Raw genomic sequence first — 19,514 nt, 5'->3', positions numbered from 1 at the left:
TAGATATGTCGGTCTATATCATAACTATTTGGGCAATCTTTGTTGCTGCTATACTTATCGATCTGTGGCTTAATTCTACTTAGGACAATTACTGCTTACTGGTAGAAATGTTTGATCATACTAGATACCATGACCATGTAATCTATGTGTACCTGCTTCTGTTCCAAACTTGCTTCTGTTCCAAACTTGTCCACAACACAGTGAACTAAATTGATGTGTCTGTTTTTGGTTTTTTCACCTTTCCAGGCGACTGATACAAGGCTACTAGCAGGCCAACCGCGGGGAAATAGCAACGGTGCCCACACTGGCATCGTCATCGACTTCGTCATGCTCTCCCCCACCGGTGTGCCCGTACAATTTCCGCCACAAACGCACCAAGACACCTGCTAAGGCAAGTAACATATCCAGTACTTTTAGATTGTTTAGTTGTATGCCTCTTGGTTATCCATAGCTCGGTGCAATATAATTGCAGCTCCTGTGTACTCAGATGAATAACCGTGCCAGCTGGGATGAGGGCACGACGAAAACTTTGCTGGACTTGTGCATTGCTCAGAAGAACCAGTTCAATTGGAACAACAGATGCCTCACTAAGTTGGGATGGAAGAACATGTACTCAAGCTTCAGGGCACAAACTGGGTTGCATTTGGGCAGCAAGCAGCTGCAGAACAAGCTCAACAACCTGAGGAGAACATTCCTGAGTTGGATGGCCTTGCAAAAGCAATCTGGTTTAGGGCGCGACACACAAACTGGTGGTGTTTCTGCTGATGCCACCTATTGGGAGGAGGACGAACAGGTACGTCCTATGATAGGCCCCTAAGTTACTCGGCATCTTATGTGTACTTTTATGATTTTGGCCTTGATCATTTACTGTTGCTTGAACATTGTAGGACACCAGTGGTGGTGATGCCCCGCCGAGGTCCCAGCCGAGTTCCCAGCCGACTTCTGTTAAGCCTCCACCTTTTCTCAACGAATTGTTTAAGTTGTTTGGCCATGAACCCCAAGACAGGGGCACCTTGCTGACGGCAGGAGGTATTCATGACGCGACACCTAGCGTGGGGACTCAGGGCAATGCAGCGGACTTGGACCAGGACCCCCCTGCTAGTAGTGCTCGTGCCATGTCCAAACGACCGGTCCGGGAATTCTCTGTGGACAGTCCTACGAAAAAAAAGAAGTGACAACTTGGAGCAGTACATCAGGGAGCTATCCAACAGTGTGGCAAAAAGGAGCCAGCAACGTGCTGACCGTGCCCGGGGGGAAATGGTCCGTTGTATGCAGCTCCTGGTACAAGATGGTATACAGGAGGGGTCTCCGCTTTACTGCCAGGCTCTTTATTTATGTACTAAGAACGCGGAGTATCGGACGGCGTTTACGGAGATGACAACGAAAGAGGGCCGAATGAACTGGATACAATTCAACTGGGACATGTTGAACAAGAAGTGATTGTGACATGACTTTGTTTTATTGTAGTGATGTGTACTGATGGGTTTCGAAAATAATGTTTGCACTTGTGTCGGAACAATAATGTTAGCTTATGTAACATGTCTTGTTCGTTGAACATTTCGTTTTAGTGCTAGTTAAATTCCTTTCAAGTTTGATGTCATCCATGCTCAGCAATTTATTTCAAGTTAAATGTCCTGGTCACTACATTTCCGTGAAGTGTACTTGTTGCTTTTGGATCAGTACTTTCTGTTAAGTGTACTGTCGTTTCTTTCAAGTTCAATGTCATCTCAGTACATCAGTCTACTTGTGTCAGAACTTTTTTACCTTGTGTCAGAACAGATTGCTTTGAAGTTATTTGGAATTTTGATGTCTCTTGTGTTAACCTTTTGGACAGGTAGTTCAGTAGGTCATTGGTGGCCCTCCGCTCATCAGTAGGAGGAGCATTGGTTTAATTCTGCGGCAGCTCAAGGAAGGGGGAGAGGCAACTTGACTAGCACTGCACAGGTTCGAAACAAATGCATATGTATAATTCGATGCAACTACCTATGTGTAAGGTGTGTTTGCTGATGCCCCTCCGATTGTGCATGCACAGGTTCAATCAAGTATGAGTAGTGCAGAGGAACAAAACAGTGACACCGGCAGCGACAGCAGCTCCGTGTTCGATCTAAAGTGTTTAGCAGGAGCTGCAGCCGCATATGCGGAGGTTCACAGGACTCAGCGTCCTGGGCGGAACCCGCCAGTTGACCTGCCACACATGACGGGACGGCAATGGGTTGAGCTGAACCTGCGGGATAGGCGGTGGTGCTTCGATAATTTTCGTATGTATCCCGACGCGTTCCTTCAGTTGCATGACATGTTGGTTACCAATCATGGATTGAAAACGTCACAAGGGGTAGAATCTGTTGAGGCTTTAGGTATGTTCGTGTGGGCGTGTGCGATACAATAGGCTTGCCGTCAAATTAGAGAAAGATTTGACCGGAGTTTGGACACAGTTAGTAGGAAGATGGCGCATGTGGCAATTGTAATGTTTTCATTTGCCCAGACAGTCATCGCTCCAAAGGATCCTGCTTACTCTAAGGTGAATCATAAGCTGAACCAATATGCACCGTTCTTTGATGGGTGCATAGGTGCTCTAGACGGTACACACGTTCCAATACTGGTCGGGCATGAGTCCCGTTTGGATTTTATTAACAGAAAAGGGTGGACGAGCTTCAATGTGTTAGCTATAGTCGATATGGACATGCGCTTCACGTATGTAGGAGCGGGGAGGGCAGGATCCTGTCACGACATGGCGGTGTTGCGGGATTGTATGGCGGCACCGAACTACCCTCATCCAACTGCAGGTATGGTACTTGACTAATTACGGACATGAAGCTGCAATTGCAAAATGTGGTGCACTAATGTTGAATATTTTTTATTATCTGTAGGCCGATATTATTTGGTCGACTCGGGCTACGCAGTTCGAGAAGGGTATCTGGGGCCGTATCGAAATACCAAGTACCATCTGGAGGAGTTTAGTAGAAGGTTGGCGGACACATTGGAAGAGAAATTCAACTTTCACCATTCCAGTCTTCGCAATGTGGTCGAACACGCATTTGGCGTGCTGAAATCCAGGTGGCACATTCTGCAGGAAGTTCCACTATATTCTCGAGAGTGGCAAACGAAGCTTGTTATTGCTTGCTTCGCACTCCATAATTATTTGTTGGACCTTGCCGATGCAAGTACTACAGGTTCAAACATGGCGCGAGCTCCGGACTATGGGGTGTCCGAATGGGTGGCAGCAAATGCTACTCCTGATATGGCCAGTGTTCGAGATTGGATTGCGGTGGGAATCTCTTTGATGTAAATGATGGGTGTATGATGTGTATGTTAATGTTGTAATTTGTATGTAACCAATTGTAGTAGTTGTTGTGTACGTTCGTACCCTCCAGTGTGTTGGTTATGTTTGCGCGACAAAATTTGAATGTTGTACATCCTTGAACTGTTACAAATTTAATTTTGAAACGTAGCAGCGCATCCGTAGGGAAAACAGACCGAACATTCCGAAGGAGCAGCTGCCACCGCTGCCTAGCGCATCCGTAGGGAAAATAGTTTATTTTCTTTATCCATAACAACCTATATTTTTTTATTCTCAATAATTTCTGAATGATTTGTAGTCCCACGGCTGACAATAGTTTGATTTTATAAAAAAGAATAGCCAAATGAGACTTGCTTAATTATTTGGTGGACAAATTCTTTTCGAAACAATATAGATGCTTGTTTGCAGTTAATAGTGACTACCTCTAGTTTGGAGCAGGAGTGGCTTCGGCGGCCGCTACAATCAGCTGAAGCCGCAAGCAACAGCTAGCAGCTGCGCTGCAGCCGCTGGCAGCAGAAGCCAGCAGCGGCAGCCACAACTAGCTCTGCCGAACTGCCTGCTGGCTCCTCTGGCCTTCCGCCTCCAGCCTACCGCGTGCGCCGCCCGTCGCCGTGCCGCCTCGCTCCGCCGCCCAGCTACCCATCGTCGTGCCGCCTCGCCCAGCTACCCGTCGCCGTGCCTGCCTGCTACCGGCTCCGCCGCCTGCGGGCCTTCCCCCGAGGGCACGGTGGGAAACAGCCGAGGAGGAGCCGCGGGAGCCGTTTTTTTTGGCTCCGCCTCCCCGAAAGAGCTCCTCTTAGCGGGATTCGCAGGGCTCCGCCGCCGGAGCCGGAGCCGTTTCGCCCGGAGCACACCCTTTGGCAGGCTTCGAGAGAAGCCGCTCGAGGAGCCGCTCCCGGAGACCCACCAAACGGGCCCTATGTATGGCACATGGACACGATCAGCAGCCATAATATCTCACTGATCCGATCCGCCTCTCGCAGTCTCGCGCGGCCGCATCACCGGCAACCGCACGCCGGAGACGCAGGAATTCCCATCTCCTCCGGCAGGGTACGGCCGCCTCCTCTCACGCTCATGCTTTCTTTGTTGCCTCCCGTTTTGCCTGGCTTGTCCGATCCTGGCCCTGGATGTCGTGATTGCCTTTGATCCGTTGCGACCGCGAGACCGAGAAGCTGGGGAAATGATCATTCAAACCATCCGTGTTCCTTATGATTGCTTCACTCCTGTAAAATGTAGATCATATCGTCTTCACTTACAGTGTGAAATGTAAGCCGTATCATCTTCGTTTTTACCCTGCAATTGTAAAGGACTCCTCCCGCAACCACCAATTTGATCTCTAGGACTAGGATCGACACAATGTGCCTTTTCTTTTTAGTGGGGAAAAGCATTCTCTAGGAGACTAGGACAGCTACGAAGTGTTCCTATCAGACAAGAGCAGATGTGGCCCAGGACGTACGTGGGCTTGAGCCCGGTCCATCAAACGTTTCTAGACGGGTTTGGACAGAGCATGAGTGTCCAACCTAATATGGAAGAAGGCTACGGCGCTACATCTTCATTTGATTTGTTGTCCATCTGCCTTTCGTATTGATGTGTGTCCTTTTCCTATAGATCCACGCGTTGGTGTTCTTTCTGTTGAAGGTTGCAGAAATGGTTGATTCAACGGGAAGCAATGGCTGCAGCACTGTTACAAGGGTGCTATTCTGTGGCCCTTACTGGCCTGCTTCCATTGTCTATACCAGGGAGTATCTACAGAACTATCCATTTATCCAGGTGAGTGGAGATGTTACATTTGAGAATGTATCCAGGAATATCATTTGAGTGTTGCAACTCCAAGATGCATGATTTCTTTTGATTGTTTTTAAGATGCATGTTCGCTTAGCTCATTGCCATCTAATTTTAGTTATTTGTACTAGTAGGTTTAATATTACTGAAAACTAAGTTTGCAGCTCACTGAAAATTCTTATAATTCCACCTCCAGTATACTTATACTGCACAGCAGAAAATTGCGTAATTACTGTTATTTTGTTGGACCTTCTAATTTATAGTTTAACCATGATAGCATTTGATGGCCAGATGTCAATTAAAACAACCAAAATAGAGCATGTTGTGCTTCCCCATTTCAGTACCAAAGCAGATACTGTCATATCAGAGCTGGTGCTGTTCTGAGTATCAAAGCAGCTCCCCATTGTACTCCAAACAAATACATGCATTGGACATTTGAAAAACTGATGATGAATTGATTCTTCTTCACCACAGTAGTAGCAACTGTTAGTGCCTGTCCACCCTCTCTGAAGAAGATTACTCGTAATCAAATTAACAACTTCTGCTTATCGGCTAAAGGAATACTTAGTTCTTTGATAGCATCTTTATTTTCCACATGCCCTAAAAAATGTGATTTCAATGATCTAAATGCATTCTAGGGTTCAGTATTCCACTCCATTAAGACAAAGCCAAGGGATTTCTTCTCCTCATGGTCTGAGTTTTTATTTTTTTTAAACTTGCCTGGTCTGTTTCGTCTTTTTTCATGCTTACATGGACTTTTACATGTGCTCAGCTTGCCTTTCATTTCAAGTTCCTGCATATGAATTACATGAATAATTCTCGATCCTAATATTCCAGTGTAGTACTTTCACCATGAACAGTCTATGTTCTTACAATGAAGTATTGAGCTTGTTTATTGAAAAGAAACAATAAAATAAAAATAAGAGGTATGCCAGATGTGACCCTTTTCATTTTACAGGTTGACGAAGTAGGTCTTGACCAGGTACCTGATGTTATTCAAAATTACCATTTATGTATTGTAAGAAATCGACGCATAGATTCGGATATCATTGCAAGAGCAACCCAGATGAAGATTATTATGCAGAATGGTGTTGGATTAGAAGGTGATTATAAGGATGCTGCTATAGGATCTCCTTAAGATCTCTCAAAATGATTAGATCCTCTTATAAGTGAGCGATCTTCCGCAGGTGTTGACATAGGGGCTGCTACAGAACACAAGATTAAAGTTGCAAGGATACCTGGGTATACTACAGGAAATGCTGTCGCTTGTGCAGAAATGGCAATCTACCTTACCCTAGGTGTTCTGCGAAAGCAAGTATGGCTACCAGTTTACACCACTTGGAAGTTCAAAATGCTCCTCAAGTACTCCAGTTCTTAAAGCTTCTCTTTGACCCACGTTCAGTACAGCATTCCTTTTCTCATTCAAGCACTTTCACCATTGATTTTACATTATTAAAATGACTACTTTTCCCAAGTTAACAAGCCTAATACTGTATCCAACCAAAAAATAGTTGATGTTGTTGACTTTCTATAGTCTTTCTGGTGCAACCTGGAGCATTATTTCCCACTCCCTTTGTTTTTAAATGTTTGACACCGTTGATTTTGGCTATTTGTCTTATTGGAAAAAGTAGTGCAAATAGGCAAAAAAATATAAGTCATTCTTAAATTACCTCTAATGATAAAACAATTCACAATGAAAATATATGATACTTACAAAGTTCTTTTAATAAGAAGAATGGTCAAATGTACTGTCCAACTGTCCAAAATTCAACTGTATCAAACATTTAAAAACAGAGGGAGTATTATATATATTTATCAAATCTAATAAACATATGAGATTATGAAAGTACTCTTCAAGACAAATACACATATATAATTTTTATGTTTTTGAACTAAATATTCTGAAAGTTGATGCTCGAAGTTTCAAAAGTTTGACCGGATTTTGATCAAATAAAGTATTTTCTATTTATAACCTGTGGTTGTAAATTTTTCATAGTTTTGAATATTGTAAAATGTGTGACGCTCTAGGATTAGGTCCTTGTTTGACAATAACATGTGGTTGCAGTTCTGAGAAGCATAACTATTGATTTTTCATGTCTGAATGTGATTCCATATATGGGTCTCCTGTTTCTTTGCAACTAGAGCAGTTACAGTAAAATATGCCACTGTTAATTTACCGATGGTATAATTCCCGAGGACTTTGTAATATGCTTTCATTGACATGTGTAGAAATCTGGTAAAAAAATGCATGATGGCCATATTAGACCTAAGTTTTCTTTGAAGCGGGGTCCTTAGAACCTAAAAGATTATGCCATCGAACTTAAACATGATTCTTAAAAGGTTACCATTAGTTAGCTAAATAAACCTAAGTTTGCTGCCCTCATACCAATCAATGGGTATTAACTTGCAGAAGGAGATGGATCGTGCTGTTAATCGGAGAGAACTGGGCACTCCAGCCGGAGAAACAATACATGGCAGAACAGTATGCCCATACTGTATAAGTTCGATTCCTTGTTTGATCTTCTTTACATGGAAAGTATCTCATTTGTGTTGTTTTGGACTATCTTGCATTGTATTCGTGATGTACTGCTTAGATCTTTATACTGGGTTTTGGAGCCATCGGCTATGAACTTGCCAAGAGGCTAAGGGTGTTTGGAGTTAAAATTCTTGCTACCAAAAGAAATTGGTCGTCAAACACGTTTCCTTGTGGTAAGCCTAGGTACTTTATGATCATCTTATAACTACATTTTTGTTCTCTTCCTATGGCTTAAAACATTGCCCATGCAGATACTGAAGTACTAGTTGATAAGAAAGGTGGCCTAGAAGATATGTATGAATTTGCCGGAGAAGCAGACATAGTTATAACGTGCATGGCCCTAACCAATGAAACAGTTAATACTTCTCATAGCCATTTATTCGTTAATCTCCCGGAGACAACTTGTATTTTTATTTCATTACTAAGTGATCAAATTTACAGATTGGTATTGTAGGCAATAAGTTCCTCGCAGCAATGAAAAAGGTGAGTGCATTCATTGACCACATTTTTCCATTCATGCTACCAGGTGATAGTAATTTGTCATAAAAAATTCTTGGCATTGTACTGTGTTATAAAAATATTGATAATCAGATGCTATGGTGCCTTCATGGAATACCTTCCCTCTTCTCAACTAGGGATCATATCTGGTTAATATTGCTAGAGGACGCCTACTGGACTATAAGGCAGTGCTTAGTCACCTTGAATCAGGTCATTTAAGCGGTTTAGGAATTGATGTTGCTTGGATGGAGCCATTTGATCCAGAGGATCCAATTCTAAAATTCTCAAATGTTATTATGACACCTCATGTTGCTGGAATCACGGAGTACTCCTTAAGAACTGCAGCAAAGGTATACAGTATGAACTGTGCAACTATCAATCTTTATATTCATCTGATGATATATTAATAGTGCATTAAAATTGAGCAGTACAGAAGCTGCATCGACTTGATCAAAACTCTCTACCTATTTTGCATAAAAAGAATATGACTGACCAAGATACATTTTAGCGTTGTGTAGTGGCTTACTATGAAGTATGGGTTGATAAGATGCATTATTGTTTCCTATTCCGGACATATTCATCTTTACCTAGTTTTGCTCTGCCTTGTGGTGCGGTGCAGATTGTTGGTGATGTTGCACTGCAGCTTCATTCGGGGAAGCCATTCACTGGAATAGAATTTGTGAACTAGATCCAATTTGGCAGGTGCAGGTGTCATACTTTATTTAGGTCCCGTTTTTAATGTTTGAATGATTCACAAATCCTAGTGAGAATTCACCAATTTTTTGCTGAATTATAATAAATTTCCTTTATATTCCTTTGTTACAAACTTGCACATAAGAATTATTGTGCGTGAAGTCTCATTCCTTTGGTCAATGAAACACAAGCCTACTGGCAACATGCCATGCTCAATCATTAAAACACCATCCCATCTACTAGCAATGTGCTGTCAATTGTCATATATTTGCCATCGAATATGTAAAGTGGCTTTGTTTGGTACATGGTGCCTCTGTCATGTGGGGCCGCGCCTATTGCAGGAGGAGGCGTGCCCGTGACATCCGCCGAGCCGCCGGAGGCACACAGGCCGCACAGGCCACGGTCACCACGCCGCATACGGAGGTTGTTTTAGGAAGTGCATAGATTAGTTGGAAAGCCATGCATGTTTACCAGATTTAGGAGCAGAGTAGCCGGCCATTGGGCCTATAAGAATAATTGTAATCGGAGATTGAGAATTAAGAAAGAACTATTTCCTAATCTCTTTCTCTCTTCTTCACAACAAAGCCTACGGCTGAGGGGCAAAACCTCGCCGGAGACGACGGATCGTGACTACGAACTACGTAGTCGAGGTCCTGCTACCCAGTGGCCTGGTGCCCTTGACAACCTAGTATCACGATCCAGGCGTTCCTCCTCTTCCCGATCAGCCCCACAACCACCACCACCCCCTGTTTCCACCACGCCACCGCCGCCAAATCCTCTCACCGCCATGGGCGACGCTGCCGCTGCTCAAGCCACGCAGGCCGCCATGCAGGCCACCCTGGAGTCCCTGGTGCAGTCCATCAAGACCCTGCACACCTCTGTCGAGGCCAACGCCCAAGTGATCGAGCGCCTCGACGCGGCAGTCGCACCGGTGGGCGGGTCGATGTCCTCGTCGTGCACTGGCTCGGGGGAACACCACCAGGATCGTCCGCCCGATTCCAAAAAATGGATTTCCCGCGCTATGATGGCAAGTCCGATCCATTGATTTTTATCAATCGCTGTGAATCGTATTTTCATCAGCAGCGAATTATGGAGGAGGAGAAGGTATGGATGGCCTCGTACAACCTAGAAGACGGCGCACAACTATGGTATTACGGATGAGGGCACCCCCTCTTGGCGCCACTTCAAGGAGCTTCTCCACTTGCGCTATGGGCCTCCTCTGCGCTCCAACCCTCTCGGCGCACTGGCAGCATGTCACCACACCAGGACGGTCGAGGAGTACCAAGACCGCTTCCGAGCCCTGTTGCCGCGCGCCGGCCGGCTGGAGGAGGCACAGTGCATCCAGCTGTTCACCGCCGGTCTCCTCCCACCACTCAGCCACAATGTGGAGATTCACAACCCCCGGTCGCTGGCAGCCGCCATGAGCCTAGCTCGCAAGATCGAACTCCGGAACAGCTACGCCGGGCCGCCGACTCGCGCGCACGCGCCGGGGCGTGACCGGGCTCTCCTGCCGACACCCGCACCCCGTACCACGTTTCCGGCGTCCCAGCCAAACATGACTGCCATGACCACCGTCACGGTGGAGGGCCGTCCTGTGCGCCGGCTGACCCAGGCGGAACAGGAAGAATGTCGGCGTCTTGGCTATGCTATAACTGCGACGAGAAATTCGGGCGCGGTCATAATCGCGTCTGCCAGCGGTTATTCCTCCTCGACGGAGTGGCAGAGGAGGACGTCGAGGACACGCTGACCACGGAGGCGCCTGGGGTTGAGCAGGACATGCCCCACGTCTCCCTCAACGCGATCCCTGGCATCCACTTCAGCGACACCATGCAGATCGTCGTCAAACTGGGGGGTTCGGTCCTCACGGCCCTCCTCAACTCGGGCTCCACCCACAACTTCATCGCTGAGGCTGCGGCGCATCGCTCCGGCCTCCCAATCCAGCACCGCCCCCACTTTATGGCCACAGTGGCCAACGGTGAGCGCGTCTCCTGCCCGGGCGTCCTTCGGCAGGCGCCGTTCGTCATCGGCGACGACTTGTTTCACACCGACCTCTTTGTGATGCCTCTCGCTGGCTATGATCTGGTGTTGGGTACCCAGTGGCTCGCCACCCTGGGTCCAGTACTCTGGGACCTGGGTGCCCGCACAATGACGTTCCAGCGGCAAGGCCGCGCCGTGCGCTGGACGAGCGTGGCGACATCCGGCGCGCCTCACCTTCACACCACAACAGCCAGCGAGTCCTTGCTGGATGAGCTGCTGGCATCCTTCGACGACATGTTTGTGGAGCCCCAAGGCCTACCACCTCCGCGTGCCCACGACCACAGCATCACCCTCAAGTCGGGCACGCACCCAGTGGCGGTTCGGCTGTACAGGTACCCGGCGTCCCATAAAGACAAGCTAGAGCGTCAGTGCCGGGCAATGCTGGACCAGGGCATCATCCGCCACAGTTCCTCTGCATTCTCCTCACCGGTCCTTCTGGTGAAAAAGGCAGACAGTGCATGGAGGTTCTGCGTTGACTACCGGGCGTTGAACGCGCTCACGGTAAAGGACGCCTTCCCCATACCCGTGGTGGACGAACTCCTCGACGAGCTGCACGGCGCCAAATTCTTCACCAAACTGGACCTACGTTCGGGCTACCACCAGGTCCGGATGTGGCCCGACGATGTCGACAAAACTGCGTTCCGCACACATGATGGCTTGTACGAGTTCCTCGTCATGCCGTTTGGACTGTGCAATGCTCCGGCGACATTCCAAGCTCTCATGAATGACGTGCTGCGGTCCTTCCTTCGCCGGTTTGTGCTTGTGTTTTTTGATGATATTTTGATTTACAGCACCTCATGGAGAAACCATCTATGGCACCTTCGCGTCGTGCTCACCCTCCTGCGCCAGCACTGGCTCTTCGTCAAATGCTCCAAGTACGCGTTCGGGGTGTCTTCGGTCGCCTACCTTGGCCACGTCATCTCCGCCTCAGGCATCGCTATGGACCCAGCCAAGGTACAGGCCATCGACGCTTGGCCGGTGCCCCGCTCCGCGCGCGCCGTCCGCGGCTTCCTCAGCCTCATGGGGTACTACCGCAAGTTTGTCCACGACTACGGCGCGATCGTGGCTCCACTTACGGCGCTCCTCAAAAAGGAGGGCTTCTCCTGGAACGACGCCGCAGCACATGCCTTCGACGCGCTCAAGCGGGCAGTCACCTCAGCCCCAGTGTTGGCGCTGCCGAACTTCGCCAAGGAATTCATCGTCGAGCGTGATGCCTCCACACATGGTTTCGGGGCGGTGCTCATCCAAGACAAGCACCCGATAGCCTACTTCAGCCGCCCCGTCACCCCACGTCACCGCTCCCTCGCCGCCTACGAGAGGGAGCTCATCGGCCTGGTTCACGCCATCTGACACTGGCGGCCGTACCTCTGGGGGCGCCGCTTCCTTGTCCGGATGGACCACTTCAGCCTCAAGTTTCTCCTGGACCAGCGGCTGGCGACCATTCCTCAGCACCATTGGGTGGGGAAGCTCCTGGGCTTCGACTTCTCAGTCGAATATAAGCCCGGCGCGGCTAATACAGTGGCGGACGCGCTGTCACGGCGTGACACAGCCGAGGGAGCCCTCACAGCCATCTCAATGCCGCGGTTCGACTTCGTCGAGCGCCTCCGTCAAGCCCAATCCTCCAAGCCGGCACTGGTGGCCTTGCGGGACGAGATCCACGCGGGTACATGCGGTGCTCCGTGGGCATTGGTCGACAACATGATCACCTTCGTCAACCGCCTCTACATCGCGCCGGCATCCCCACTGCTGCTCGAAATTGTGACGGCGGTCCACGATGTCGGCCATGAGGGCGTCCAACGCACACTGCACCGACTTCGCCGCGACTTTCACTTCCCCAACATGCGGCAGATCGTCCAGGACTTGGTGCGTGCATGCTTGACATGCCAACGCTACAAGTCAGAGCACCTCCATCCAGCGGGACTGCTCATGCCACTGCCCATCCCGACGGGCGTTTGGACCGACATCACCCTCGACTTCATGGAGGCCCTGCCCCGGGTGGGTGGTAAGTCTGTCATCCTGACTGTGGTGGACAGGTTCAGCAAGTACTGCCACTTCATTGCCTTGGCGCACCCCTACTCTGCCGAGTCAGTCGCACTAGCGTTCTTCCGCGACATCGTGCGCCTCCATGGCGTGCCGCAGTCGATGGTGTCTGACCGGGATCCGATTTTCACGTCCACATTTTGGCGTGAGCTGATGCACCTGGTGGGCACCCGGCTACATATGACGATGGCCTTCCACCCCCAGTCAGATGGGCAGTCCGAGGTCGCCAATCGGGTGATCGTCATGTACCTGCGATGTTTCACGGGCGACCGGCCACGATAGTGGCTCCGTTGGTTGCCATGGGCCGATTACATCTACAATACGGCCTATCAGACGTCTCTACGTGACACGCCGTTCCGCGTAGTCTACGGCCGTGACCCCCCCACCATTCGGTCCTATGAACAGGGCGAAACCCGGGTCGCCACCGTGGCCAAGAACATGGAGGAGTGGGATGCCTTCCTACAGGACGTCCGCTACCACCTTGAACAAGCACAGCAGGTCCAGAAGCACTACTACAACAAGCTCCACCGTCCCGTCGCGTACAAAGTGGGTGATTGGGTCCTGCTTCACCTCCGGCAGCACGCGGCATCATCCTTGTCGTAGTCCACGGCGGGCAAGCTCAAGCCCCGCTACTTCAGACCCTATCGCATCGTCGAAATGATCAACGACGTCGCCGTCCGACTGGAGCTGCCACCACGTGCTAGAGTGCACGACGTGTTCCATGTCGGCGTCCTGAAGAAGTTCATGGGGTTGCCTCCGGCCACTCCGCTGCCACTCCCGACCATTCACCATGGCGCCATCACTCCGGAGCCAGAACGAGCCCTTCGCACTCGGCTGGCGCGTGGCGTACGCCAGGTATTGGTGCACTGGAAAGGGGAACCGGCGGCATCAGCAACATGGGAAGACCTCGACTCGTTCCACGACAAGTATCCATCATTCCAGCTCGAGGACGCGCTGGATGTCGAGGGGGGGAGAGATGTCATGTGGGGCCACGCCTATTGCAGGAGGAGGCGTGCCCATGACATCCGTCGAGCCGCTGGAGGTGCACAGGCCGCACAGGCCACGGTCACCACGCCGCATACGGAGGTTGTTTTAGGAAGTGCATAGATTAGTTGGAAAGCCATGCATGTTTACCAGATTTAGGAGCAAGAGTAGCCGGCCATTGGGCCTATAAGAATAATTGTAATCGGAGATTGAGAATCAAGAAAGAACTATTTCCTAATCTCTCTCTCTCTCTCTTCTTCACAACAAAGCCTATGGCTGAGGGGCAAAACCTCGCCGGAGACGACGGATCGCGACTACGAACTACGTAGTCGAGGTCCTGCTACCCAGGGGCCTGGTGCCCTTGACAGCCTCTATCACCAGCACACGGTGGGGTGTGGTAGAGGACATTAAGGCTTAATTTGGAAGGACGTGGCTGGTTAGCCCAGGGTAGATATGCCCCTGCGGGGTTTTTTCTGGACTTTCGAATCCCTCCCCAACCCGAGCCCCTGTCCCCTGTCCGCTTTTGGAAGACTGGACTCCAAGGTGGACATCCCCTGCTTCCATTGCACCATATTTACCACTACATAATCAACTGGACCAAGAAAATTCGAGGAAAAAATAAAAAATCAACAAAAGAAAAAAATACATAATCAAGTTCACTCAAATCCAAGTGCACAGTTATAATTATTCATACATAATCAAGTGGATTAGCACAATGCAAAGAACAAAACATCCCAGACAAAATAGTGTTCCTCTGTCCAGACATCCTCAAACTGCATGAATAAACTACATTGTATGAATTGTGCATGCTAATCAAAATGGAGATACATGCAGGGCAAATTACACTCCACATTCATGAGATAAATAGATGTAATTCCATCACAGAAATAGGATAACCTTCTGGAAGCAACATGCCCTCTACCAGTAACACAAAAATAGACAAAATAGTGTTTCTCAGATGCGAATGATGAAGGCCACTTCACTTTTCTCTGATCATGTGTTGCTTCCGCCAAGTCCTCTACAAGTAACACAAAAAGACCGCTTTGGTTCACTTGTACTTTGCCTCCAAGCCAATGCCATCTGCAATACGCTCTCATAATGCCACCTGTTTCATACCACAAGGATCACATAATGCCATTTGGAACCATAAGACCTGAAGGAACAACCGTCTAAATTAGTGGTAGCAATCAGCCACAGATAAATAGCAGACAATGCGGTTCCCATTCTCCATAAACCAACAACACTTGTGCCAGTGTAGAAGTTGTCAACTTTGAACCAACATGCTTTGAGTAACGGAACCAACATGTAGAAGGACAAGAACAAAATAATGCAACATTTGCTTGTAAAATATGCCTAAGCAATAATTCCAAACAATAGAATCTAATCTTACAAAAACTCATGACAGTTCCGAATACTCTTACTGCAGCATAGATGAGCTGAATAAAATAAAGAGCACACTTGTAAAAAACAAGAACAGCACTAAAATAAGAACAGAAGCAATGAACAGCAAGATGAAAGCATTACCTTCATACAATAATTCCAAGTTGTTATATAAAGGAAATGGCTTCTTGCGGAACTTGGCAACTTTATGGTTATCCTATTGAAGTTCAACAAAAACATATAATTAGATGGTTTGTATAAAGGTTAGCTGTTATATAAAGTTGATTCTCCATTTAAGAGACCTAACCTTAATTAACTTTTCCTAACCATTTGGCTCTGCAATAATCATACCCAAAATGTCGTTCCAGCCAACACCACTTTTCCTCGTTTCTTTTATTATCTTATAACTTTCTTTTAGCCCTTTCTCCTTGTCTTGCACTTGTTGCTTTGTAAAATGTGTCGTTGGAAATAAATCATTGAATTTGTTTGTGATATTCCTCCAACCTTTAGCTGTCCAGCCATTTTGTGCCCTGTAATTGAGATATTGACATGCTCTTTCATTACATTCACCAGCCCTTTCTCATACGTGTAGCTCCATGCAGCCCTTGTACCCTGGGACGTTGATATTGCTAAAAAATGGTGAAAGATAAATATAAGCTAAAATTCTAGAAATATAAATGTAAGGTAAAATGCTGAACAATGCTCCAAATTACCATCTAATTATTATAGGCAGCCCACATCGCTTGCGCGATTTGATCTCGTAATGTGTTGCCATCACTCGATTCTATATCACTTGGATAACTGTTATCCCCCTCCAGCATATCAACAAAAGTGGTTGGATTGATATATTGTGGTCGGTGATCTAGCCAATTATCTTGCCCATTGTGCGCTCTAATTATATTGTGAAATACCGCTGCTGCTGCAGGAATCTTGATCTGAGTCTCAATTTGGATAGTGTGTTCCCACTTTCAGAATCAGAAACTGTTTTTCAACACCCCAAATGCTCTTTCAATATGATTCCGAAGTTGTGCATGCCGATGATTAAACAACTCCTTGTAGTTTGCATACTCATTTCTCTACGATGATCCACGCCTTCTAAACTCGCCAAGGTGGTACCTAACTCCTCGCTACGGTGCTATGAATGATGGAGTGTTAGCATATCTGCCATCTATAAGGTAGAATTTCCCTAGCGGTACATGAAACCCCTTCGTAAGAGCAGAACATAGGACTCCTGCATCAGACGCAGATCCTTCCCACCCACTAGAGATGAAAGTGAATTTGAGATCAAAGTCACAAGCGAACATAACATTCTGGGACAATGTCCCTTTTCTGTTTCTAAAAGGAGGGGCCTTATCTTCATTGATAGTAATAGGGATATGTGTCCCATCGATAGCGCCAATTCAGTTCTGCATGTAAAAAGGAACCTAAAATTGTTGGAATAGTATGTTTGGAATGATACAAGGGCAAGCAACATATATAACTAACCTGGAAGAATGGCATGAATCGAGGGTTTGATAAAATCTTGGCCTGTGTTTGGTTTGGATTTGGAAGCTTGATGAATCTATGAGTCAATGTTGGAATTATATTGAAGATCTCATTGACTTTCCTATGAATTGTCTCACCGCTGTGTTGGAATGCTTTCTTCAGCGTTTCAATGCTAGCATTACAGGAGAGCATGAACAAAAACATTCCTAATTGCTCCTCAATCTTAACACCGCGTGTGTCGCGTAATAAGTTTTCTGCTCTGAGAAGATTTGCTATAGCTCTAAAGATCTCAACCTCCATTCTAAACTCTGACTTGCACCAATTTTCGTGGCCTTCTAGGATTTCTTTGACCTTTGTGGCACCAGGAAGAGATGGCGTGTGTTCTGGCATCTTTTCATCATAGAGATATGACATGACAGCAGGGACAATAACAAAGAAAAGTTCATCGTCCAATTCTTCCTCATCTAACATGAACTGCCTAACATCCTCCTCCTAAGAACCGGCCATTATCTATTATATAGGGAATAGGGATAATATTATTAACTAGAATATAATATAACTAAAAACAAGAATTATAACTGACGTGCCAAACATAAAAGAAGAGTTCTTTGAACTGCAATATTTAAAAGAAGAGTTCAGTTTGGATTGCTATCTGGATTGCAATACATGAACTGCCGATTCCTGAAGAAAAGGAAAAGACATGACTGGATTGCAGTCTGTTTAAACTTGGATCATGTTGGAAGTACTCTGAAATAGAGCTCTGAAACTCAATGGTGTGTGCTATGCTATGAAAGGCTGCAGCTTTTCTATACTTTCTTCCTTTATTTATAGCCGGTGATTACAACTAGATAAGGCCCTAGTGGCGACTAAAATTCAGGCATAATCACACCTGATGCATGCAACTGCACAACTACTTTAACTCTAAACCCTGAATGATAGCATTAACTGACTCAAATAGACTAGGCACTGAGCTGAACAAACCAACAAGACACACACAGGATTACACTAACCATGGCAGCTAAATCAATTTACAGTGCAAATATTCTGTAATTAAATATAATTAAGGACTGTCATGAACATACAATAACTTACAATGCTCCAATCGCCCTGTAGCTCTATAGAGCATTATGCAAATCACTCATGTTTGGTTGGGCGTCATACTAGGAACAACCAGCTCCTAGTATAACCAGACTGACAGAACAGAGAATATAACTAAAATGACTAAAATCTATTGATAAGGAAAACACATGAAGGTCTCAGAGGAGAATGAAAAACACACGGTCACACACACCTTACCGATCTATTACTCCTGGTAAACTTGATTGATGTACGCAGGTTGTCTTTTCCCAGAGCCCAACCTGCTTTTCACCCCATCAAAATCAAGAACGCATCAAGGGAAGAAAGAACCCTAACCTCCTCGATCTGGTTGATGCAATCTGAGCTTGAGAAGAGGAAAGTGGAGAACTCACAAATCCAAGAAGTAGACGGGGTGGAGGTGCCGTGGTGGATCCAGATTCCAAAGGAGGCGGCCGAGGTGGTGTCGTTGTAGATCGAGACAGCGGCGGTGCTCCTGGACAGGGATGGGTACATGGAGGATGGCGGCAGTGCCTGAATAGGGATGGCGGCGGCTGATTTGGGATGAGGATGAGGACGCGGAGGAGGGGAAGCACCTAGACGACGACACAGAGGGGCACCGGCGAGAGGCGGGGCAGCGGAGCGGACGAAGATGGCGAGGCTGCTAGCTCCCTCGCGTCACTACCCTCGCGAGTCGCGACGACACCGGGTTGTGGCGTCTGGACCTAAGAGGTGGGGTGTTCTCACCCAGGGAAAAGTCGCGAATTGGGCTTGCCAGCCCTATGCTCGTGGGCTCCCAAATGCTAGGGAAATTAAGCCTAGGAACAAAATTCGTGTGGGAAGCCCACCCAGGGAAATCACAAGGAACCCGGTGGGATTTTCTATTCCCAAAGGAGCCCTAAAGGGATCCAAGATGACGATCTTGAAGACTATATCTACATAGAAATATACATTTTTTAGCAGAATTTCCAATTGAACTTGTGTCTTTTTTGCGGAGCTCCCATCCATAGAACTGAAGACAGATAAGGAAGTTACCTTCCAGCCCACCAGAGGCCCAGCTTCTCTTCTCTTCTCTTCCACCTCTGGCGGCCGGCACGGCTCTCCACCACCACCCCTACCTCCGCCCCGTCCTGCCACCTCCCACCGCAGCCGCCGGCGCCACGGCTGCCCCGCCGCGCCCTCCTTCCCCTTCCTCCACCCGCGGATGGCAGCTCCCACCGTCATCCCTCCTGCCGCCACCATCCCAACTCCGTCAACTGATAACTGAGGCAAATCGCGGCCCTCATCACCGACCCTACCCATCCAAATGTCTTCCTATCGCCGGGCAAACCAGTCGCCCCCAAGCTCCTTTCTAAGCCTACAGACATCGGAGAACCCCCAACCCTGAAGCCCTAATCCCTTGGCTTCTCACCGGCACGAGGGAGGACAGAGGCGGAGAAGAAGTTGATCCAACGGCCAGTAGTAGAAGCACCCATCTTAGATTCTGGAAGATAACTTGTATCATTTCTTGTGGAAGATGGATAGGATCCCCACTTTTTGCAATCTCTCGTGACCTTCATTGCACTCTCTCTCTCAATATAGAGTAGCAAGCAATCTCTTAAAAAATCCATCTTTCATTTTGTTTCATAGCCTAGTCTTAGGGGGTGTTTGGATACAAGGTACTAAACTTTAGGAGGGTCACATCGGATGTTCGGACGTTAATTAGGA

The 19,514-nt window shown here is 47.6% G+C and overlaps 1 protein-coding gene and 2 pseudogenes across 1 annotated transcript; 2 read left to right on the top strand and 1 right to left on the bottom strand.

The window, feature by feature from the left end:
• The first annotated feature begins 4,945 nt into the window (after positions 1-4,945).
• LOC117846803 (uncharacterized) lies at positions 4,946-8,947 on the top strand. Its single transcript, XM_034727893.2, has 9 exons — positions 4,946-5,068; positions 6,039-6,183; positions 6,268-6,395; positions 7,491-7,562; positions 7,675-7,789; positions 7,868-7,971; positions 8,058-8,099; positions 8,252-8,464; positions 8,734-8,947. Exons 1-9 carry the CDS (start codon positions 4,946-4,948, stop codon positions 8,800-8,802), a joined length of 1,011 nt encoding a protein of 336 aa, XP_034583784.1. The 3' UTR covers positions 8,803-8,947.
• A 647-nt stretch (positions 8,948-9,594) lies between these two features.
• LOC140222216 (uncharacterized) lies at positions 9,595-10,554 on the top strand (annotated as a pseudogene).
• A 5,930-nt stretch (positions 10,555-16,484) lies between these two features.
• Positions 16,485-17,240, bottom strand: LOC117849183 (uncharacterized; annotated as a pseudogene).
• Positions 17,241-19,514: the final 2,274 nt, after the last annotated feature.

The sequence above is a fragment of the Setaria viridis genome, chromosome 3 (genome assembly GCF_005286985.2).
Source record: "Setaria viridis chromosome 3, Setaria_viridis_v4.0, whole genome shotgun sequence".
Classification (NCBI taxonomy): domain Eukaryota; kingdom Viridiplantae; phylum Streptophyta; class Magnoliopsida; order Poales; family Poaceae; genus Setaria; species Setaria viridis.
Note: the sequence above shows the minus strand (reverse complement) of the source record. Positions and strands in the feature narration are given on the sequence as shown.